Raw genomic sequence first — 25,445 nt, 5'->3', positions numbered from 1 at the left:
ACTTGTAATCATGGTTTCTCAACACTTGTAATCATGGTCTCTCTGATACTAGAAATAAGTAAAAGTTTTAAGAAAATTAAGAAATATAACAGCAGTCATTAGTTACACATATTTCTTAGTGGGATTTAAAAATGCAGCATTCCATTCTAAAATACATTGTTTTGAAATATTAATTGATTAACATTTTTTTCATCGACTATGGATATCTAAAAATAGTAAAGACTAAGAGTAGGCACCTTTTGAATATGAAGGTTTTGGTTTTGAGAGTTTCTCTCTTCTTTCAGCTGCCTTTTGTACTCAGCTTTATGACCCACCATTGCAATTTTACTTTTAAGAAATTGTTAAAGTAAGCTTGAGGAGAAAGCCAAGCTGCCTGTCAGAACAGCAGTTATTACTACATTGTTTTAGAATATTTTAGAATTTTGTAAAATGCCCGTCTTAGCACAAAAGTCACAGTAACTGATTCAGAATAATTTTCTGAAGTCCTCTGTGAGGAAATATTCTAGAGAAATAACACCAAGCCAGAGATATGATCCATAAATTCTCACTGACTGGTTTGTGTGAATGTGGAGTGAAGTGATAAAAATACGTGAAATATGCTAAAGGGTAATTATCCAAAATACAAGTTAAAAGATCATTATATTGATTCTACATTTTCTTACCGATTTGGCGTAACTATAGTTTCAAGAGATTCTCTCTAATTCCAAAAAGATGTCTCAGATTTAGAATCTAATTGGTCACACAGTCATATAAAAAGCAGTCATATAAAGAGCCTGTTCGGGGGATTTTTCTGAGCACACACCACTCTGACTAACTCGGGGCGCCTCCTTTGCATGCCGTTTGTGGATATAGTTGGCGATGTCCGTAGGTTTATTGGGAGGAACATCAGTGATATGGTATCAGTTTCATTCTCAGTCTATAGCCTCAGGCTCTCTGAATAACATGGAGGGGAAAGGCTGCCATGTTTTCAACCAAATAAGACATTTATAAAGTGTTTGCCAAAGACAACAGCTCTTCTCCTTTTGGCAGGCGTTGGAAGACAACATGTCCCTTGACGAGATTATGCAGCTCACATCCATTGACAAGTGGTTTTTGTATAAGATGCGTGACATTTTAAACATGGAAAAGACACTAAAAGGGCTCAACAGGTAAGGCCGTAGTGCTTTGATTGACTCCAGGTATCCTCTGTGCAAGTTTGTCTTCCTCTTACCCTTCCATGTTTGGCCCAAATTCTGCTTCAGTGAAGTAAATGGTGCCAGTGTTGAAAAGCAGTAGCCATAGCCAGGAGAAATGGCAGTTTTTAGATGTTTACCTTTTAAAGTCATCTATTAATATTTTTAGTTTTCTCCTACCCCTACCCTTGCCATCAAACATGGTGATATTTTTATTAGGTCTTTTGAATTTATGAAAATTAGTGTACATTTATGAATTCATGTGCTATTTAATTACCAAGCATTACTTAGATTTAGATTTTATTAATCAATAATGAAATGAATAATATTTCTGTTTTCTGTAAATGTTCCAAGTTCTGAAGTCTATATTTTGCTTTTAATATTAACCTACATGTTGCTGCGTATGGATGAGCAAACATATGCCTCTTGCATTCTACTGATATTTTTAACATTGGGACATTCAGTTTAGCATGCAAATAAGCTGCATTCAAATTTCTGTTCATAGACTCTTTACCTCGTGCTAATTTGCATTTTTATCTCCTTCATGGCCAATTATTTTTAAAAAGTTTATTTCATGTTCAGAATATTCCGATAATATCAGTGTTTTAAAATCTACTTTTTTTTTAAATTTCATGAGAAGGTCGTTCCTTGAGGCACATGAAGTCACAGGTTTTAAGCATGGATCTTTGGTAATAGGAGTATTACCAATTTCAGAAAGACAATAAAATCCTCTTTAGCTTCTCTCCTTCAAGAGGGCTTTGAAATAGTACTGGGAAGAACTCTCACCTGCAAGCCTAGGCGTGTGTTTAGAGAGGGAAAACTTTTGTTTGCATAAATTATTCTCAAGTGATTTTAGTAAATGTAGAAAAGTTAATCACTTAAAATGTGGCTGAAGACAGTGGAAGCTCTCAAAGCCTGGATTTCTCAACTCAAACTACTGCATCATATAATTGAGTTACTGTGTTTACCTAATCAAGATGCACACAAACTGGGCAATAAAAACACTTGCTTTTCTTTTTAAGTAAAATGAGGTTCTTTTTCATCCATTCAACAATTACCTGCAACGATGCTTGGTTTTGAAAATCGGGGATTCCAATCTGCCAAATGTGAAACTAGCTTAGTTGCTTGTAAGTCATCCTTCGTGGTGATCACATAAAATGAACAGTAGATAGCAGATAAGTTAAGAATTGAGCCTGTACATTCATCTTAGAATTTTGCTGACTTGAGGTTTCCTTTCTTGGTTTATGATGCCAGCAGAACTTCTATGTTGAATTATAGTCTTGTTCCAGTGTTTTCAGTTTCAGACAACTGATTTCAAATGCCTCTGAAACCACTCCAATTAAACCACATGAGGGTGCTAGAAACTTACAGTATGCTAATTGTAGCCGTGGAAGAGACCTGGGGTGAAAAACAACAGATGTTATTGTGATTTAAATTTCCACTTGATATACATTCTGATTTTTGGACAAATTAGATGTTTTAATTGAATAGCTTCTGTTACAACCAGAAGGTAGGTTGAAATTCTAACTAAGCAGAAATGAGTGTACGTTGATAGTAAAATAGGTGCTTGGAGGATTATTAGAACGGCTCACTGTTACAGATCACTTACAATATCTTTCTGACTTTCACATTCTGTTGTATTTGTTGCTGATAATTTGACATTTTAAACTAAAGTCTCCATTTTCTGGCATAAATCTATATTTGTAAATATAGATTTTATATTGTTCACAATGATCTACACTAAAATTTTTTTATATAAAGCTTTTAATAATTTAAAAGACTCTAAAACAGAATGCTTTCAATTATCTCTTGTTTCAAGAACTCAATAGATGATCGATGGTGTTAGGGTGTTAACTAAATCCTGAACTGATTATTATCTGAGGGCCACTTTACGGTTTAATTAATTTTTTTGAGTGTCATAGATGCACACATAGCAATTTGATAGTGATTGTTATTTAGAAGCGTTGGATAAATAAAATAAGAATAGATGGCCACTGAAGCTACCTTTCTCAATTTTTCTGTGTTACACTGGGGTCTGAGGTTGAAAGAATATTGCAACTGATGGTGTAGGACTTGCCTTTTTTTTTGCCCTATTTTGATTATCCTCACCATTAGCCTGGATTATGACATCTTCTGCTTTTTCTCAGCCTCTAATTACCCAAGGATGCTCAGACATCAAGGAAGATACTGCTACAACAGTAATAGGAGTTCTCTAGTAACAGTTGGCATTGTATGGCTGAATTATGTAGTGCCAGTTGGGGAAAGGTTAAGATCAGCTGCTCTTTTTCATTTGTATTTACCTATAGTTAACTTTGTTTCAAAATCTCAGCTGGTCCCATGTTGGAAAGGCTGGCTTTAGACATAGGCTTAGGAGGTAGCTATTTCTTTGGTGTGATTTGGGACGATCCCTAAATTCTCTTGCCTGAATATATTTCTGGTACCAACATGCTCAAGTCCCTTTGAAATTTTCTTATAGGTCCATGGGAAATAGGCAGTGGGAATCTTAATTAGGAGAAAAGGAGAAGCTTAAAGAGAGGATAAAGTATAGAATGCTAAATGTGGGTAAAATTTCACCTGGTTCCTTCCTTGTGGATTGGAAAGAGCACAGGCCATGGGGCCAGTCAGACAGATGGGTGTGCACCACGGAATCACGGGCACGTGACCTCCCTCACTTCTCCAACCTCACATTCTTCCAGCTAATGTCTACTATAATTTTGTTATGGAGCTTAAATGATGTATGTGTAAAGGACCTCTGGCGCATAAGTGCCCAAGAAAGTTTTCTCTTATTCTCCCTGAAGATGAAAATGCTACTTGTTATAATGAAGAGTATTTTGTGATTTTAGATATTATGCATTTTAAGACCCATTTTCAGAGTCACAATTTACACTTGCTTATATATTTTGCAATGTATCATTTCTTAATTTTCTTTATGATGCATTGGCACTGATTTTAATACCAGCCCTATTTTTGTTATGAGGAAGCAATGATAGCTAGTGATATAAGTGTCATTCTTATCAAAAGATCAATAACAGTCCATTATGCTAATGGGCACAAATTCCCACTCTACAGTTGTTAATCATGCTAAAATTCTTCTAAAATCCAATAAACACATTAACTAGCAGAAGATGAGATTAGCACTTACATTGATGGCAGTCTATGACTTATATTTACATATAGTCGTCTGAAATGAGGTCCAGAATTTGACTTCCAAATGGAATATACCCAATGTAGGCATATATGTGAATGTCTCATACTGGAGTAGAGAAACAAAACAATGATTTTAACAAGGTTGGCACTGTGGAAGTAGCTGATCAGTTTTTCATGTCTGTGAGAAAGTGGAAATTATTATTTTCTTACTTCCTTGAAGAGTGGAGAGAAACACATATCACGCTGAGGATGAAGTATGAAAGCCCAGTCTTCTCCTGGGTGAGGGGACAAGTTAGCCAGTTGTTAGAATGATCAGCTCAGCATCCCTCAGCATCCCAGCTCTGAGTGCTTGCTTCCATCAGAACTCAGTTTGCCATCTTCAATACATGGGCCCAGCAAGGGCAACCCTCTGGAAACTTCCAGAGCAAAATCCATTCTTACCAACTTAGGTATTAATCACTATTCAGACAGCTTCAGCAAGAAAAATTCCTCTTCACTACTTGAGTTCACTGACTTTCTCCTTTTATTCTTAAATTGTTTATTGCTGCCCAAGGGCCTGCTAGGAAAGTTGACTGTTCTAGGCAGTTCCCCAAATTTATAAGCTGGTATAGTGGCATTAATCGACCTGGAGTGATAACATATTTCACAGTGGATTTCTTTAGGTTTTTAAAAGTTTCTCTTTACTCAGTGTGATGTGAGTTGTATCATGGAGGATTCCAATGTGTGTTATGCATATGCATTGGGATCTAGATGTTTGAATTTCACGTTACAAGACCACTTTGCAAGGAGTGTAAAAACTTCGAGCCTGTCAGAAGTTTCAGTGTAGCTGTAACATTTGCATAAGCTTATCCATTGGCCTTCACTGCCAAGCTACCCTGACTTTAGTATATTTTCCCCACACTCACTTATCTTACCAACACTGATTCCTTCACACATAATGCTTCTCCCATATAGCATTTTCACTAGAAGAAAAATATACTTATTTTGATCTATTAAAAATTACAAAAATCTCACCTGTAATCCTTTCCTCTATTAGTGCTTAGACATTCAATTTTGGTCATGCAAATAAATCCGAATTGGAGGGCGGAAGTGCAGGTACCATAAGTCAAGCAGATAAATATGTCAAATGTTTTTATCAACTAGAGTCTCTTGGTAAGAATGGTTCAATAAAGTAACAAAGAATGGGTTTAGAACAGAGATTTGAATTTTGATTCAGTCAAACACCTTCCAAGTGCAAGGTAATAATCACCAAATTTGTTGACTACGTATCAGACACTGCTCTAATACATTGTTTCATTTAATCATTCCCATAACCTAAAAGTCAGTAATTATCCTGACTTTAGAGATAGGAAACTGAGGCACTGAGCTATTTAGCAACTTCTTGATATCACATGCTAGTAAATGACAGAATTAAGACCAAATCTGAGCAGGACTCTAGAACCTAGGATGTTTGATATTTAACCACTCTGCTATATATAAGAGTGTATGTGTGTAAACACATATACATATGTACAGAAACACATGTGTATGTATATATGCATAGATAAATATGTATATGTGTATATGTACATATACACATACATATATAGATGTGTGTGTGTGTATATGTTTAAGGATATGGAAAAGTGAATTATATAATGTCTGGAGAAAATAAGATTACGTATAGGAGACACTTCCAGTATAGTTACGTAGTTAATAAAGAGAGAATAGTCCCATCAATGTAGAACTAGCACATCTGATAAAGATTTCAACTATATTAGTAATTAATAGATGAGCACAGGTACAAAAATAGCTCAGCTGAACCCCTTTTACTGTAAGTAAGTAAGGAAATCAGCTCTAGTAAAGCTGGTTTGTGGGCAAGAACTATTTCAGGACATTACTCCTCAAACATTTTTATTTATAATATTAAATTGGATTATCAGTTTTAGGTGAAAGACAATCATGTTACTTAAAAAAAGAACAACAATGTGAGCAGGCAGGGGAAACACTGAGTGCTAATTATCATCTTTGAGCATCTGCCTATCCTCTGCTTAGAACTCTTTTTAAATTTTTTCATTTCCTTATTTTAATTTTTGGGTTCTTCAGCTATTTCTGACTGACTGTCTAGCTCAAGAATTTTATTGTACCCACTGAATTTCTATAATTTTGCTCTTTTACTGGCGAAAACTAAGTTGAATCAAATTTTGAATCTTTCCTTCAAGTCATTGGGTTAAAGAAGACAGCCAGCCAGGGCTTGTGCTGTGCCATGTTAGATCTCCAAAGGGAAGGGTTCCACCATTTATGGTAACTGCATTTCTTTCAATTTGGGCAATTTTCCTAGAATGGTCCATTTTGCTTCTTGTTTTGTTGTTGTTGTTGTTTTGCACAATGCTGCTACTTATGTTGGCATCATCATGCTTAACTATTTAAAAGGAATCTGTTTTCATCCATCTTAGATATTCAAAAGTAGGGGATATGGCCATTGTGATACAGTTCATGCCATCTAAGTATATGAGGCTAAAATTTGGATTTATTTCTCTACTAATTGTTGATATAAACTTAATTTTCTATGGATTAATGTGCAAATTATTCAGGAAATGCTTTTGTCCAATATATTATAGGCTCATTTTTTTTACTGTTTTAATTCTGATATTAATATTCTCTTCCCCCCTCACTGCCACTTATTGCTACAATCAATGTAGTAAAAAAGAGAAGGACCCAATTTTCATATGAACATCACTAAGTTCAATATGATAAACTACGTCCGTTGATGAGTGCTGGAAAGTCATAGGTGTGCCTGTAGCTTAGGAAAACAATCTAGGGCAAGCCTGGTGAGTTCCACTTGGGCATTCAAGTGCTAAATTGAGCTCAGTAAAGTTGGCCATTTCCCTGCAGCCACAAACTTCTGGCAGATGTAATAATGCAGGTGTCACCTTAGCTGGAACACTCCCTTTGAATGTCCTCTCCTCCACATGTTAGTTTCTATTGACTTTTTATTTAACTTGCTCACGAGGCATGGCAAAACTGGACAAGAATGTTTTGTGCTTATATTTGATTGAAGTTTTCCAGGGGGAAAGTGCCACCTAAAAGTTGTTAACCCTTAGGCATAAGACAGAGAAGGGTCAGTACTTTACTTTCTAATGATAACTTATACTTTCTGGTAGAAAAAATATATATAACAATAAACAATTAGCCTTGACGTGTATTAAATATAGAAGCAATTTAGAGAAAGAAATAGATATATTTCATTGTATGTAACATATGAGCACATGCTATACTTTTTATGCTCCTTTACTGTGATATGTTTGTGATACCATTTGTTGTTTCCTCCACTCCAGTCTGTGGACGTTCACGTATATATACTAAGTATGTGAGTATTTACTATTTTGAATGCAGAATGAAAATAGAGATGTTTGGATACTTTAATGGAACTCATTGATTTGACTTGCAGAAAATGGGTTATGTCCCCTGAATTCGCTATCAACTCACATTATAGTTCACTAAATCTCAGTTTCACTGTAGTTTAAAAAAAGTACTCTTTTATTTTACTAGGCAGTCATGCTGCTAGGATGAATGTATAATATATTATGTGTAAAGTAATTGACTTTAAAGGAAAACAATTTTATCAGTTACTACATATTACTATCTTATGGTTTTAGTCTTCATACCCTCTTTCAGAATACTAAATGTTGGACCTTACATAAAAAAGTTTATTTTTCTCTGTAAAGAGGAGCATTACTGTGAGAATTTCCAGACCTATGAACTAATGCCAAAAATACATTTTATTTTTAATTTGTTTTATGTTCCATGTGATAAGATGAGATATTTTAGGTGATGTCACAGATTTGACAGGCCTCTATTAATTTTTAAGTAATAATTTCTTGTATCATATATATCTTAAATAATATTTTACATCAAATATTTAATGTTTTGAGAACCCTCATTGAATTCATTATTTAAACAATGTTTTTTTTAATTGAAGTATAGTCAATTTACAATGTTACAATGTTGTATTAGTTTCTGGTGTACAGCATAGTGATTCAGTTATACATATGTATATTCCTTTTCATATTCTTTTTCATTATAGGCTATTATAAGTTGGGAGTTCAGGATTTGCAGATACTAACTACTATATATACAGTAGATAACAAAGTCCTACTGTATAGCACAGGGAACTATATTAAACAGTGTTTTTATAATTTTGACAAATAATTGTGCATTTTGAAAGTGTGAGAGAGTACTTGAGTCCAGCATGGGCAAGATACATGTTTTACTTAAAATGTTTTCGAAGTGATATTTAGATTGTTCATACAATAAATATTATATTATATATTTTCTGCATATTAATTCTTATAAGTTTGAAAGTTCCAAAGATCTTAAGTTGATTTAAAATAACATACACTCACAATTTGTATGTATGCTTCTATTAATAGTCAGGATTTAATAGATTACCCTATGTCAGTATCTGTGATTTCAGCATGATAGGTTATATATTTCTTTGATGATATTTCTCTTAGAAGCTATAATTAGACCAAATTGTTAGCTATTAACTTGCCTTCAATGGATTTGTAATCTATTTTGAAAGACATGTCTTCAACCTTGTATTTGAAGACTTGTATTCTTGAAGATCTGTATACACATAGATATACAGAAGATAGGATGCTTTTAATGAACAATGAGAGGCAGAAACCCAAAGCCAGAAAAGTTCAATGGAGGTTAAAAACAAAAGCTTTGAGACCTTTGTGTATGTTACTTCACATAAGTCTCAACTTGAGAGTTCTTAGAAGGTATGCATCCCTCCTGCATATTTTACAAACAAAACAGTGACTCACAGTGTTTAAGTACATTTTTTTCAAGATTTCAGGGGTAGTGCACACTGAAGCCAGGATTTGAGTTCAGGATATTCAGAATCCAAGGACAGCATCTTTGCTTCAATACATCCCAATGCCATGGGAGCCAAAGGAAGAGACAATTAAAAATAAATAAAATAAGAAGACACTTTCAGCAATATTTAAGTTTAGGGAGAGCAGAGAGGGAGTGAACTGAGCAGCAAGTCCGCCAAATTTGATGATGGGGAGGTAAGAGTAGGAACTAGATTATAAGGACCAAATGTGCAATGACAGAAAATAGGTAAATAGAGGAATTCTACTTAGGAAGTGACGAATTGTGTTTGCTCTTATTTTGTTATACTTCTCTTGTATTTCATAAAAATGAGACTCTTACTATAAGGAAATTAATTCTGTGAATAGAAATTAACGTGAATATTATCTACCTATTTGCTCAGTGTATATAATAGTTGAAGCCACACAGTTTCACTCTTTTTGTGATTATTACATGTATGCTAATAACATCCTCCAATTACACTGTAAATTCTGTTAGGGCAAATTTTAAATAGCGTAATGTCTTAATATGCTTTTATTATAAGAGTTTCTTAAGAGCTTTTGTTGATTTGTGTGAGTAAAGAGTAGAATGTATTCACTAAAGTGTAGCATCAGTTCTGAAAAAGATAAAGATGGCTTTCAATTCTTATTTACCCTATTTTTTTGGGGAATTGGCCTTGCATATAGTAAAAATCCAATAATATTTGTTTGATAATGTGCCCATTAAATAAATGAAAAATATTCTTGGTGGAAAGTGAAAATCAGAATTTCTCAGTGATGCCAAAGAAGGGAAAAATTGGAATGGAGGAAGATGTATTACAATTCCTGGTTAGTCAAAGGGATCACAGAGTTGTTACTTGAAAAATGCATAGTCTAAAATATAAACTCTGTGTTGGAAGACATTGTAAATCAGAATCTCAAGGTTTTCATTATTTAAGTGACTATATATTTACTAATTAGTTAGTAAGTCTCTGAATAAACTGTTTTCTAATAGAAGGGGATTTATCTAATTCTTATTGTCAGAGATTATATACACTGGGGACATTATAATAGTTACATGGACATTATGAAATCTCTATTGCTTGTTGAGGACAAAAAGCCAAAATTTGCGATTAACACAATTATCCAAGTTTTCAAAACTGCAAATTTTTAGAAACGTTTTTATGAAAAATATTAATAAATATGTACAACTGTAGAGAAGGCTCTGATTTACTTAAACAGCAAAGAAGATTAAGGTAAAAAATAAAGAATTATATTTATAATACAGAGATTTGTATTTCTCTAGTGACCTTAAAGTGCATTTCTATTATAATACAGGTGGAAAACAATCACTATTCTATTTTTGTAGATGGTGAAACTGAGTCACACAGAGGTGTGTGTCATACTTTATGTCATACCAGTCAGAGGAAAGCAAGAAATCTAGCCCAGGGCTTCTGCCTTCAATTCTAGTCACTAACCCTTTTCAAAAGCGTCTTTGTAGAGATATGACTTTCAAATCAGACAGCTGGAGATCAGTTCCTCCTTAGCTGTCAAGTTGTGAGCTGCATGTTTTCCTGCCTGAATTGTTGACCCCACTTAGAGCAGAAGCGTTGTAAGAGATGTGCCCTTTTCTAGAACTCTTGTGGGGAAAACATGGGAGCCTGGCAGGGAGAAAGCTTTGGCGAGTCACCTTTAAAAGACGCAAATTGAATTTTCAAGGGCATAGAGATCTAGGATAATAAGAATTCTCTTTTTAGGTTTTTCTGTATTTATAAGACAGTATATTATAAATATATATACATATATACATACATATACATTTATTTTTTATTTAGATAAAATGCAGATGCCTCCATCTCTCAGGTTAATGCAGGAGTGAGTTAAAAATTCCTGAAGTGTACAATGGAAATTAAATTTAGGCGAAATAGTCGACCTGAACTATTATTACAAAAGCTAGGTAATCACTCACTGACCCCAGAATATTTTCACCTGCTCGTTCATACCTTAGGTACTTTCCTTGGGGGAGAAGTCCATGAGTCCCCTGGAAGATGAAGTGGGTGATGCCTTTCCCTGGGAGTGGGAGGCAGTGGCTCTGCCTTCTGATAGCAGAGTAAATGCCTGAGTGACCACTGTCTCCAGGAGATCGTTTGCGATTTGCAGGGAGTACAAAGTATGGTGGTCCTCACCACCTCAAGGCCTGGGTACAGAATTGCTGCAGAGGGAGGGAAGAGACTTAGAAGAGCTGGGCTGTGGGGGCCAAATTTGGGTAGCTTGCCGGTTTTGTTCTGCTTAACTCCTTGCTGCTTCTCCTCCTCCTCTTCGCTTTCTCCTTGCTTGTGTGTGCTCCCTCCCTTTTCCCTCATCCTCTGGCGTTTGTGTTTATGAAGCACTTATTAGCTACTTCCACTGTGCTAACCACTTGCCACGTTTATCATTTACCCGACTGATGAAATTTTTTTTTCTGGGGGTAGTTGGAGCCTGACTCTAGATTTGGCTGTGATATCGGCCTGTCTAAGGTGGAAATGGACAGGCACTATTTGCCTGTGTAAATGTAATGATAATGTAATGGCCATCACATGGCTGTGTGACGTTGCACTTACTGCCTCCTTCCCTGCCTACCACTTATCTTAAGCCAACAGACCGACTTAATTGACCATCCCTTGCTCTAGGTAGCTTGAAGAGTGAGCTACTCAATTAGTTCTCGAATATGTAGTCAATAGTATGAAATAGACAAGAATTTTTGCTATCATAGATATTAATGTGCAAAATATATTCATATGTCTCAGATTAACATAGATCTAGTGTGACATGTCAGCAGGAATTTAATTCTAGGATTTTTCCACATCCTCATAGAGGTGGCTTCTTATTTTTCCCCTTTCCAGAAAATGCTTCAATTTTCTCATTCAAGAACTAGAAAAATTTGGTCAAAAATTATTCCTATATATGTTACTTTTAGCAAGAAGAAAAATTCTATGCAGTAGTTATCAGTAGATAGGCTTCAGTTAAGAAACTCATTTTAATAATATGATAAGTAATAGTTTCTAGAAGTCAAAGAAAGTTATATATTGAAAGTTATACATTTATTGCTTGGACAACATATGTGATATTTGGAAAACTACTCTGTGGAAACATGACTTGCTTTAAACAAAGATGATGGAGAAGTTTTAAAATATAGGACTTCTAAATACACTTATTTGTGAAATAACAAATTTAAAAACATCAAAGAATGCTCATTCGATCTCAGTTTTCTACTGAGGCCTCATGATCTATATCTATACACACACACACACACACATATATGTACACACACATATGTATATGCATAATATATATATATATATATATATATTTAATCTGCTGGATTTAAATTCCAGACATATAACAAATCTATCTTCATGAGAAAACCCAGGATTTTGCTTACTGAATCATCCTCTTAATTTTTGGAAAAGAATGCAGAGAATGTATTTAAAATTATACATAAATTTGCTGAGTAGAAATAACAGAAGCAATATTCTATAGTGTAGACTTTGCCTTTTAGCTCAATCTGGTCAGGTAAATGCTATTTAGTTAGTAGAAGCATGCTCTTTTGAATGTAACAGAACACTTTCTTATACACTAATAGACAGGACTTGCTACTGTGATTAAGTGGCTTGCATTTGTTTTTCATTGTTACCGAATCAAGTGCAGAGAAAGTCACAGCATTCTCAACTGAGAATTAGTGAGACACAAAATGTGATTTATTAAGGATCAAAAATTATGATTAACCGAACCTCTATTTGGTTATTTTCCCCAGTTTTATTACTTGGTTATTTACAGAATATAATTATGCTGTTATAATCAATAGTATATAAATGGCCTTACCAGATTGAAAGTTATACAACAGTATTTCTGGATTTTTGGGATTACTCAAGATTGGTAAGAAATGAACATAGGATTCAGGAAGTTAAAAATTGCCTACTTAACAATAGCTACAGTGTCAATTTCTCATAAAGTTTTCTTCTTCATTTTGATTTTGTTGCTGTTAATAGCCTTTAAGGTGAAGTATAATCTTAAGTGTGTCATCCCTTGAAAATCAACACTTGCGGCTTTATAGCATTATTGTGGTTAGTGCCAGGTGGACCCACATCCTAACAGAGTCTTTTCACGCTGGCGTGGTTTCACTCAGACATCAGGTCTAGGTATTGTTTGTCCTGGACGTGAGAGAGAGACCGAGGTTTTCTTTAATTTCTCCAGAGACCTCATTGCTGTACAGACATAAGGCATGGTGCTCTCAAAAATTAAGAGAAAATAGTAGTATTTACCCAATTGCTTGGGTTTTATCCTTTGCTTTTCTGAACGCTACTGCTGCTTTTGAAAAATGTCTTTTGCATTTCTCTCAAGGTAATAACCTGTCTCCTTGAAAGAAAAGATGTGAAGACAAATAACTTCTCCACTTGATTGCATTATTGTGATTGTGGGATGGTCTTGAACCTGTGAAATGCCAAAAGTAATCAGTGAAGCCCCGCAAAACTCAGGGGAAATGCCAGGGAGGGGTCTCAGGACAGAGAACCTACATCTTACGCGGTTCTCTTTCCTTATTAAAGCAGGTGTCATTACCGAGCATCAGGCCTAGTGTTTTTCTCAGCTTCTGCCTTCTGGGGGAGTTTTTAAAAGAAGATAATAATAAAATCGCAAGCCCATCCCATAATTGTAGGCCAAGTGGAGTGCTCATTTTCACATTAGAGCTTGTGCAATCTGGAGGGAAATTTGTTTAGCATGACTTGTGAGTTGGTGGATCAGATAAAAGCCAGTCAAGTGGAAGAGAGGACTGTGAAGTGCGCGGGCTCCCCTGGTAATTGCGATGCTGCAGGCGTGCCTCTGGTCGGCTAATAGATTTCCCCAGCTCCTCTACGCCAGGTGAAAATTCCCTCATTAAGGGGAATTTATTCCATTTCCTTTTATCATTTATTATTGAGGACTAAGTGTGAGTGGAGGAAGTTTCAGAGATGACAGGGTAGAATTTTAAACAACAACAACAAAATCTGCATCAGAAGTTGAAGAGAAAGAGGAGAGAGCCTTGTATTGTTTATAAAACCAGAGAACACACGGGAGACTTCTCGCTGTAGAAGCTGAGCCATGCTGTCTAACCGTTAAAAGATAGATGATGGCAGAGCATGTGAACATCTGATTGTCTGATTTTAAGACATTTTTGCCTCCTCTGAAATCTCAGACTGTCATTTTGTGCTGCTAAGTAGAGAGAAACTGAACATTATGAAAAGGCCAGCCTCACAGCTATTTGGCTTTTCTTTGTTTTATTGTTTAGAGTCTATTATGCGGTGATGCAAGTGTAACCTTTGAAGAGTCTGCCCTTGAACTCTGAAAGCAAGGAAAGCTGGTAGAGGAAGGAAAAGTTGTATATGTAGCATATTTTAGAGGACACAGTTCTGAAATATGAATTTAATGTGTGTTCAAAGGAGAAAAGAAACACACGTACTAGTACACACAACTACATATCAAATAATGGAAGGATAAGGTATTTATTATACATGTTGTGAAACTGTGTGCTTTAGTGCAGTATGCTGCTTTCAGCTGAGCACATTTCTCGCTTGGTGTAATGCTCCCTTGATTTGCAATATAATATAAATACAGCATTCCCTACTGAGGCTTCAAAAAGCAGTTTTGAATTACAAATTCAGCGTTTATCTTTCTTTTGGTGGTTATTCTGTTTTGAGTTGGTTCTATATTAAGGTTTTGCTTTGAAACAGTAGACATATTATAGCCCTGTCCCTGACATAAGCTTTTACCTAGTTTGATTTAAAAAAAAAAAAATCTCCCTCTGATGGAAGTCCTTTTTAGCAGACAAAGTGGAAGGCAGCCCGATATGGGCAGATAAAGATGAGGAGCATGTATCTAAATCTCCACATTGTTAAATGAGCTTTATGTCCACTTAAGATTATTCATCTTGTATTTGACTCTGTAGAGGTTTAACCTTATCTAAATCACTGGCCCAAAGCTAATGAATCGTGTCTTCAAACTGTCTCTTCTTTTATTTTATTATAATGGGACTTAAAATAAAATTTTGCATCAGAACAAGTAGGGAATAAAGTGAATTTTCTTCTGTGTGTAGTGACATGCCAGCCAATCTTGTGTTATGCAGAAACAGTGGAGACAGGGATCGAGGGAAATGTAGAGACAGGCCACGTGCATCCTGTCTTGGACTTAGGGGTACCTTGCAGAATTATGACAGCACTGAATGTGGGAAGAAGGATTCTAACATGTCTGTAATTGCCATGGTGGGTCAGAATCAACACCTGTTTTCTAAGTGAGGAGGATTGCAAAATGCTTTGCACTATTTCATGATTATGTCTGAAGAGTTGAAATTAATAACCAAGAGGCCAAGAATGAAAGACTATAGAAGATCTATCCTTTTGAACCTCATAGGAACACACCTACCCAATATTTGCATTCAAGTTGAGATAGATGAATATGAATATAGTTATATGTCATTCCAATTTAATACACCTTATTTTTAAGATGTTTAAAATATCATATCATGCTATTGATCTAGTTATTTAAATATTGAACAAAAGTTAAAGCAGTTTTTGGCTCACCAAGAAAATATTCTGAGAATCAGCTTAAAATATGGACTCTGCAGGTCTCCCTGTAGCATCTATTGTAGAACTCCCACCTGGTATGATTTGAGGTGGTACCTATGAGAAATAGTTTTCACCCCCATTCTGAAGTTGTATCATTCATTAGTCATTATTTTGTGTTACTGTTGCTTTTCTCAGGCGTCCCCTTTAAATAATGAAACCTTTCTGAGGTGCAGATGCTATGGGGAGTGGTAATGATTGAGTTAGTCTTAGTGACAGAGATATTTTTGCTACCAGAGCGGAACACAAAATTAGTTCACTTTACTTTTGTATGCACAAGGCCAATTCTATCAATCAGTCTTCCTTTTTCTTTTCTTTTTTTAAATTTGTTTGTTGCTAAGAGTCCAATTTTATCTGTTGGGTGGAGGAGAAAGACGTTGTGTATTTGCTGGAGATGTCTTTGTATGCTCTATTGGACTCTTTTGCTGGGAAAGAATAAGACGAATTACGCATATTTCAGCAATAGAAAAGATTACATTGCTGAATGTGGACAAAACAAATGCAAATTTCCTGCATCCCTAACAGAAATGTGAGGAATCTAAATGGTTTCTTTTTTGTTTGTTTAGTAGCGTTATTTGTAGTTTTATTTAAAGCAATATGGCAGCCTTTGAAGAATTGACTGATCACCCATATAGGAAGAAATAAAAATCATTCAAAGCAAAAAAAAAAAATGACAAGAGAGCTAAAGATAAGTACATTACTTCTGGTTGTCTTTGGACTTGGAGAACTTGCATGTATGCTAGTCCTTAGTCATAGTTATAGGTGTGATGGTTCTTTTCAACGCATGTTTCCTAAGTGTGTCTGGCCCATCGTTGTTCAGAGTTAGAGTTTAATCATTTTAGTTAGTGAGAGCTGTTGACACAGTAACATAACAGATTTTTTCCCCCAGATAGTTTTTTGGAATAATAAAGAAATGTTTTATTGAAGATCTGTTTATTTTTTGCTTTTTTTTTTTCTTTTACGAGTATCACACAATGATGGGGAAAATATTCTAGCAGGTAGCTAGAAAAACCTTTGGGTAAGAATTGGCTCAATGTTATATGTGCAGTATTTCCCCACCCAACTCAAGCTTTATACCTATGTTTTTAATAAAATCGAAGTTCACAGAGAAAACCTGTAGCCTTTCCACACACAGGTAGACATCACTATGATTTGAAACCTTTTATGAAACTCATGATTACAGATACTTATGTAAAAAGAACATTATCCAAAATTTTAATTTAGGAAAATAGCTTATTTGTCAAACACTTCCACTCTGAGGGTGAATGCACGCTTGCCCGTAATCAAATAAGCAATTGGTTTAGGAACATAGTCTTGGCAAGGAAGGTGGAAACGTACATTTCTAAAATCAAATAACAGCAACAAAAAATCCTTCCTCTGCTTTTGTCTCAAATTTTTTTTTGCAAAACTAAAGGCAAACACCATAAATTTGGGTGTTTCAAGGGCCCTCAGAAGCTCAGCAGTCACCCGCTGGGTAAAGCCTTTCTAGACTTCCCTAGTGGAACTTAAACCTTCCTCTGAGCCAATCTCCTCTCATACACATTTCTCTCATAGCACCTCTCACTGTGCTATCAGAGAAATGGCTTTTGTTTGCCTTCTGATATACTCTGACCTGCTTAAATGGAGAGATTTGATATTTTCTCTCTCCATCATTAAAATATGTAGGACAGTGCTCTGACACACAGCGCTTATCCACTAAGTGTTAAAGCACTGATGTAGGAAAGACGGTGAGCGTGGCCCCACCTTCACCATCTGCAATTTCCCACTAACTCTTTCCGACTACAAATCCTCAGTATGTTTCCTGTACCTGCCATGCCCATTGCTGCCTCAAATTACTGCAAATACGGTTGCTCCTGCCTGCAGTACACCTGTCAGCCCCTTTTCTGTATAAACTTGCACTTGCTTTGTGGCTCTGTTCTCATCCCTCTACTGTTACAGTATTTCTCAAGTACAACCAATCACATGATTATCTCTTTTCTCTGACCTCACATTGTACCATGTAGCTTAGCTCTCCATAAAATGTTTGGAATCACTCTTTATCACTGCATGGTCTCAAACATTGTTTTGTATCTTCTTGAGCAGCATTGTCTAGTAGAAATTTCTGTGATGATAAAATATTCTATAATCTGCACCATCCCATATGTGGCTATTAAGCACTAGAAATGTGACTAGTGAAAATGTGGCTCCAAATAATTTAAAGTGTTTAAAATTAATCAACATCTAAATTTAAATAGTCACGTGTGTGGTTACCATATTGAACAGCATAGTTCTAGAGCGTGCAGCACAGCACTTGACACACAGTAAGTGACTAATAATACCTAACAATAAGATTGTGTTCAAGAATTTGACAGGAAGATGTGTTGCTCAGGGAGAATGCTTATCAAATCCTTGGGAAGATTAAAAAATCAAATGGGAATAGAAAAAATGAAGTTAAATTCATCGGGAGAAATAATGGATTTGAGAGACAGAAGGGAATTTAAGCACCATAGAAAAAGCAAATTGACTGGGAAGAGCTATAGCTTCAAAAATTCAAACTAACACTGATATCAGAAAGCCAGAGAAGTAGCTATTAAATACACCAGCTTGATTCTCTCATCTGAAAACTCAGAATATGAATTAATTAAATTAAGAGATTGGAGGATAGAATTAACAAACTGCAGTAGTCTTAACTACATTCTATTAGCAGAATTTCAATGATAATATTTTATGTGTTATTAGATCTTCTAACACACTGTTACATTTTAACTTCATTGTATTGACTATCAAACTGTTATAATTGAATTTTATTGCTTGCAATAGCTTGGCCACAATTATTTCGTTAGAGATTTTTTACAATAGTATTTAGTTCTTCTGTGCTTTGGCTTTTGGCAAATTATTTTGTGTACATTTTGAATTCTAGTTATAAACTGGTTTCAATAACTTCTTTGTCTTTTCTATAAAATAAAAAAGCTCTAGAGTTACAGTTTTCTTCATTCATGTAAGTAAATATTTATTAAGTGCTGCTTGTGGACCAGACAGTGTGCTAGGCTTTGGAAAAGATCTGGCAAATGAGCCACATGTATTCTTTGCCCTCATGAACTTGATTCTAGAAGAAAAAAAAAACTGTTGAATAAAAGCTAAGAAACATTACAAATACCAGGAGATGATGATATGCTACACAATGTGGTTCCAACCATGCCCTTGGTTCTAAACAAAAGAGTCAGTTAAGAGCCCAGGAAGACCTGTGTGGGTTAGGGCAGACTGAGAAGGCTTCATGGATGAAACTTGGCTTTAGCTGACCCATGAAGCATGGCTGGGAGTTGGAGAGAACCTGGGTAGGTAACAGGAATGCCAAAGGCATTCCAAGTGAGGGAAGTAACATGAATAAAGTCTACACTATGGAAATGAGCATGAAGAGAGTGAGGAGATAAATCTAGCTAGAGTAGAAAATATAATCATTAAACCACAAAACTATCTTCCAACATAGACAGATATGTGACACTGGTAAATAGAGGCAGTTTATGGAGGGGATACCCATTCTGATGCAATATTGGGATAACCAGGTGAAGAAATTCTCAAAGCTCATAAGGACCTGGAGCATAGGTCAGATATTGAAGAAGAGTCTATGGATTTGGAGGTCTTCAACTAGTTATCCTACTTGAGTTGATGACCTTGACTAAATTTAAGAAGGAGAGAAAGCAGCCAGATGAAAGAAGGTAGCACAAGATAGAGCTTTGGAGAAAAAAACAGTAAGTGGGTGTTGTGAGTAATAAAGTAGGGTGAGAAACAACTTACTAGAAGCCAGAGGAAAACATCTTTTTAAAGAATGGAACATCAGAATGATCATATACTGACAGGTTGAGGAGATAAAATTGAGAATGGGCTCCTGAATTTGGTAAGAGGGAGGTCCCTGATTATTTTTGAAGAGCAAATTCATTAGGACAGTAGGTTCAGAAACTACTTTTCAGGAAATAAGAAGAGAGAGGGTACATATGGTGTGAAAGTAGACAACTACACATTTGAGAAAGTGAGCATTGCAGATAGTAGACTTCATAGAGGCTAGAAATGTAGTGGGTTATTTGTGTATTTTTAAAAGATAGGAGATCTAAACATGTTGAAGATGGAAAGTAAGGAGCCTTGTGTGACTCTGAAGTTGAATAGTTCACTGCTTATTGTGTTTGGTCTCAGTGCGAATTGCTCTTTTTCATTAAATCCTAGTGAGTCCATTGCAGAAGAAACACTGAAAAATGCAAAGGAGATTGGGTTCTCAGACAAGCAAATTTCAAAATGCCTTGGGCTGACAGAGGCCCAGACAAGAGAGCTGAGGTTAAAGAAAAACATTCGTCCTTGGGTTAAACAGGTAAAGGAGTTTTTCTTTCTTCCTAGGATTTCTTGGGTGAAATGTAGGCACCAACTCATAGAACCATTTTCAATAAAGATTGGGGTGGAATTCGAAAGTGACTCTACTTGTCCAATTGACACCTATGGTGTGACCTCTTTCATTCAGCACAGGATTGGTGTATGCTTAAAGGGAAAAGGATGAAGGGGCACTGAGAAATAAAGGGAAGACTGAGAACTTGATTTTCTTGGCCTAAGTGAAAACAAAAATCAAAATGACCTCTCCTCTACTTTTTGACCCATGTGCAAAAATACCGGTAGTAAGAGAAATCCTTAATGTAACAGAAGGACTTGAAGAGCCCTGGTGTAGTGGCTGACCGTCTTGAAAAGCACAGTTATCTCTTTTGGCACTAACATTTTACAGGATAATACTTTATTTTAAGTGTCCCATCATTATGGTTCATTTAGTATTCATTGTGATAAGGTTGGGCATAATGAGCTCATCTAGTATTCATGACAATCAAGCAAGAACTTGCATAGGTGCACCATTGTGATTTTTTTTTTTTTTTTGGCCTTTAGTAGAAGAGATGTCTTGGCTTAAAGTACCACCAGCTGGTTTTTGTCCTTTAAAATCATTGACTTTTCCCTGTGAGCTCAGGGGGCACATGCACACCCTTTGGTCTGAGGCTTGATGCTGAATATTTTCTATTCAGCAATTATTATCTTTCTCCCTCCTCACCTGTTTTATATTAGCTTGCCCTGTTGGCCCCAAATTCTTGCTCACTAAGCTGAGCTCCTGGCCCTTGAGAGCTGAATTGATTCACTTTTTCCAAATATGTTCAGTGAGATCTCGTCCCCTTCCCCTCTTCCCCATGCTTTGCAATATTTATGTCATCCTATTGCTCAGTGCCATAGGTAACTTAAATCCTATGCATTAATTTGCAAACCAAAGACATCCTTACATATAGGTCATTTTGTCGTGATTTTTAGATGTTATTTGCAACTGCTTTAGACTGCTGGCTTTGTAAGTTTTCCTGGTAGCCAGTTGACTAGGACTACTTTGTTATCTTCATGAGAGGTACTATTGCAATGATCCAGTGATGCTCTGGAATGTGTATTGTCATTCACTGCTCAGGTGACAACAAGATTGTTTCATTGTCTTCTTCCCTCTCACTGTCAGAATTAGAAATCAATGGGATTGTACATACCTTTTTCTTGTTTTTATACTTGACAATAAGAGACATAAAGGAATACGATGCAGAACAAAAAGAAATCCACAAGCATTCTTGAAAAACAATTATAACAAAGGGAGTAAAAATCCCTGTCTATCAAGCTAGCTAGCTAAGCTAGCTAGCTAGCTAGCTAGCTAGCTATCTATCTATCTATCTATCTATCTATCTATCTATCTATCATCTACTATCTATCTGTTTATTTTCTGTTGCAGATTGATACACTGGCTGCAGAGTACCCCTCCATAACAAACTACCTCTATGTTACCTACAATGGTCAGGTAGGAATGGCCAAATTTCTGTATGCAGAAAGCTCTAGATTTAGCTTTAGATGGAGGAATATGTATATTTTTGTGTCTTTGTTTATCTAGTGACCTTGATAATAAAAATGACATCATGTGGGTTGGATGTAATGGTGTGTTTCTGAACTCAATCTTTTAAGAACTGCCTTAAGATAATAAACTCAAACAAGTAAAAAAATAAAGATAATGGTTACATGAACATATAATTACGCTGTGTTCTTATGACGATTTAATTAGAAACATTGAATAATATTTTTATAAGTAGTGCTTGTGTAAGACTTTATACTTCTGGGTTCCCAGAGACTGACAGAGGAAGCATATCAATAAGTGGAAGAAAGGGAAAGACATACTCAAAGACAGGACACATAGTTTAATTAGAGGGAAGAATAACACCACAATTTCCACATCTTTCACTTTTCTTCCCCTTAGGAGCATGATATCAATTTTGATGAACATGGAATGATGGTGCTGGGCTGTGGTCCTTATCACATAGGTAAAGTGATAACTTGTGTTTACACAGGATTTTACAGTTTATATACTACCTTTCACACATGTTAATTCCATTATTCTAAGAACTATGTAAAATAAATGCTGTCATAATAAATATTTTACAAATCAGGAAACAGAGGTTCAGAGAGATGAAGCCCACATTTATGCAACTATTAAGTGGTAGAAGTGGGACTCAAGTGTGGGTCTCAGCTACACATTCCATCCCCTTTCATTTCACCATGCCACCCCTGTAACATTTTCATCTATATTTGCTCAAGAACTTTATACATTAGCCAGAAATTGTATTTATAGATCTGATCTCTGGCCTCCCATATGACTTCTGTTGACATCAGATGCAAAGAGCAATTCTCATTGGTGCACAGGCAGAGTATTATGTAATTTAAAGTGTTCTCACTGGAAATTGTTATATTTCTTCTCCAGTCACTTGAAGTTAGATATTCAATAATGAATCAAGGTCTATTACTCTTACAAAGTATATGTTTAAATAGACAATGATATTTTTCTACACATATATTTAGTCTCTGCAAAGTATTCTAATATGGATATGATGACATATGATTGAAATGTGTATAGTTTTATTTTGTTGCTTTATGATAGCTTATTTTAGTTTTTACAATTAAGTGCTTCGGGATATGGTAGCCTACCAACTTTTGGTCAAATCTTGAAGTAGGCCAAAAGTGTTTATACCTTTGCCACTTTAGTTATCTTATGGCTAAGTGACCTAGACACCTTCACCAGGATCTACCCTTCTCTTCTCTAGACCTTTCTTCCTTCCACTTCAAATTTTACCTAATTTATACAACAGTTCTACATTACTTTAGGGCCTGGAAAAGATTAGCAGAGCTAATAATCAAGTGTGTACTTAATTGATAGTGAGATTTAACATGTTACTATATTTGGATAAGTTATTATTCTGACAAGAATTTTTAGGAGGCAAAATCCTAATGCAAAGGATTAGTACAAATCCCGGAACTTTCAGTTCTATGGCATCCCAGTAGAGGTGATATTTTGAGGCAGTTAGGCTATTATTATACTTCAGATTACTTCCTAGAAGGTCACTTACTCTGCATGGGGTGGCCTTGCCAAGCTTAAAAGGATATGCTTGGAAAGGCCAGGACTTTCCAATCAATCAAGATATGTCAGAGCTGCAAGGCACCTCAGGGATCATTGGGTTTGGCCCTCAGACAGCAGGGTAAGTGGGAGAACTGAAACAAGAACTCAAGTATTCTGATCACTAACTTAACTACTTTTGTGCACTGAGTTCAATATGTTGGCTTCGAGTTCCTTTTCAGTAAATGAGATTTTTTTTTTAATCATTGCCACTGTCTCCCATTAACTTTGAGGTTCTGAATGCTTCAAATACGAAGATTACCTCTTGCGGAATTTAGCATATAAAACAAGCCAACCTGGCATTGTTGTTTAATTACTCCCTGTTTTCCCTACTAATAATACAGTGTGCATCACAGAGCTGACATTTATATTTTGGAGTTTTAAAAGTTGAACTGAAAGGCTAAAGGGTGTTAGCTCCCTTAGCCTGGACTGACTGGCAATATATTTCTGCTTCTCTTTGTGCTGTAACTTTATGCTTCTCTTCCCCGTTTCCCCAATCTCATTGTCTCCGCAGGCAGCAGCGTGGAATTTGATTGGTGTGCTGTCTCCAGTATCCGTACACTGCGTCAGCTTGGCAAGAAGACAGTGGTGGTGAATTGCAACCCTGAGACCGTGAGCACAGACTTTGATGAGTGTGACAAACTATACTTTGAAGAGTTGTCTTTGGAGAGAATCCTAGACATCTACCATCAAGAGGTAAAAAAAGAAAAGAATAAACAAGAAAAAATATATGCAGCACACACTTTATATATATGCGTTCATGTATGTAGATTTATATTGCAGTTCCCCTTAGGAGAGAGAGCTGCATTGTCTAATTTAGTGGTGAAACTCTTAAAAAAAAAAATCACCCCAGCCTGAGATTCTTGAGGCCCTGGCACAGAGAGATTATTTTTCATATAAAATTCACTTTTTCTTTCTAAGCGTTCCCACTGAAAATTCTTCTCGGTAAAAATGTACCAGACACATATTAACTCACACAAGGAAGCCCCAATAAATGTTTTGCAAAGCGATTTAATTGGTCATCTTGACGTAACGATAAGCAGCCTCTCTCCAGCGCAGGTGCCGTTGCGGCTTAATGATGACCGGTTCCCGGAGGAGACAAGTCAGTCCTTCACAAAGGACCAGTTAGTTCTTTGTGCCATCAGATGAGGCCATTGGTCTTCAACTCCAGATCAATGAGTTCATTCTGAATGACTCTCGCAGTTGCCCTTCCACCTGCATTCCAGCACTGTTGACTGTCTCCACTCACGTGATCGGAGGTTACAGTGTCTGTGGAGCAGGTTCTCTCACCGTTGAAAAATAACTACTTGAAATGTTTACAGAGTGTTGTTCAGTGGTTGTGCCTTTTGATGTCATTATACTTAGTTTCCTACTACAGAAAATCATCTTTCTGTGCAAAATATGGTCACTTAAGGAAAAAAAAATACTGACTTGGAGCCACAAGACTAAAATTCTTGACTTGAAAGTTTATTGACTCGTACTAGTTACTTGTGTTTTCTGTGCTTCATCTTTCGTTGTTGGCGAATCGCATGAGTGTGAAAATGTGCTACACTGCAGGTACTCTGAAGGTAATATGAGATTTGTGGCTGAGATCACATTGCCAAGTGTAAAGGACAGTGCCAGAACAATGTGTTGCTTTTATTATTGTGAAGAAAAATAGGCAAATTTAGGACTGATGTATCATTATGATTTTCTATTTAGGCCTGGACTACGAATCTGTCAATATAATGAAACTAAACCATTAGGTAGAATATGCACAAATTTTAGTTCTCTCTGTGACATGGTTTTTCTAATGCTTTCTTTATTCCTTTTGAATACATAGGTGGGGATCAAAACGAGTGCATTCTGCAAATATTTCTTGAGCACATTTAAAAAATCAGATTCAGCAGAGTAAAGAGCTATAAAACCAGCTCTCTGCCTTTAAGACATTAAAACCAGGACCCATGTTGTAATATGTGAAAAATTACAGAATTGTTTTAAAAATATTAACAAGCATTACAAGCAAGAGCAGCAGGTATTTTACACGTAATCATTTCCCCATGAAATGGTTTAAGGAAAGATGAAGAACTCCCTTGACTGCCTATGGATGCAGTTATACATGGATGTTAATGAGGTTCTTTTACTATGACTGAATTCAGTATGATAGAAAGAAATCAATTGGTCCTTTTTGAAGCTAGTTGGCATTTAT

At 35.9% G+C, this 25,445-nt stretch overlaps 1 protein-coding gene across 2 annotated transcripts in view; it reads left to right on the top strand.

Annotated features, from left to right (window-relative positions):
- Positions 1–25,445, top strand: part of CPS1 (carbamoyl-phosphate synthase 1) — a 164,691-nt gene that overhangs the window by 105,038 nt on the left and 34,208 nt on the right. The window contains exons 23-27 of one of the 2 annotated variants that reach the window (XM_006205255.4): positions 1,030–1,148; positions 19,987–20,128; positions 21,551–21,616; positions 22,067–22,130; positions 23,772–23,953. In XM_006205255.4, the coding sequence (XP_006205317.2) occupies positions 1,030–1,148; positions 19,987–20,128; positions 21,551–21,616; positions 22,067–22,130; positions 23,772–23,953 (573 nt within the window). The remainder of the gene's footprint in view (positions 1–1,029; positions 1,149–19,986; positions 20,129–21,550; positions 21,617–22,066; positions 22,131–23,771; positions 23,954–25,445) is intronic. The other variant, XM_072961338.1, reaches the window with a different exon arrangement.

This window comes from Vicugna pacos, chromosome 5, assembly GCF_048564905.1.
Source record: "Vicugna pacos chromosome 5, VicPac4, whole genome shotgun sequence".
In the NCBI taxonomy this organism is placed as follows: domain Eukaryota; kingdom Metazoa; phylum Chordata; class Mammalia; order Artiodactyla; family Camelidae; genus Vicugna; species Vicugna pacos.
The sequence above is the reverse complement of the archived record's forward strand: the minus strand, read 5'-3'. Positions and strand labels throughout refer to the sequence as shown.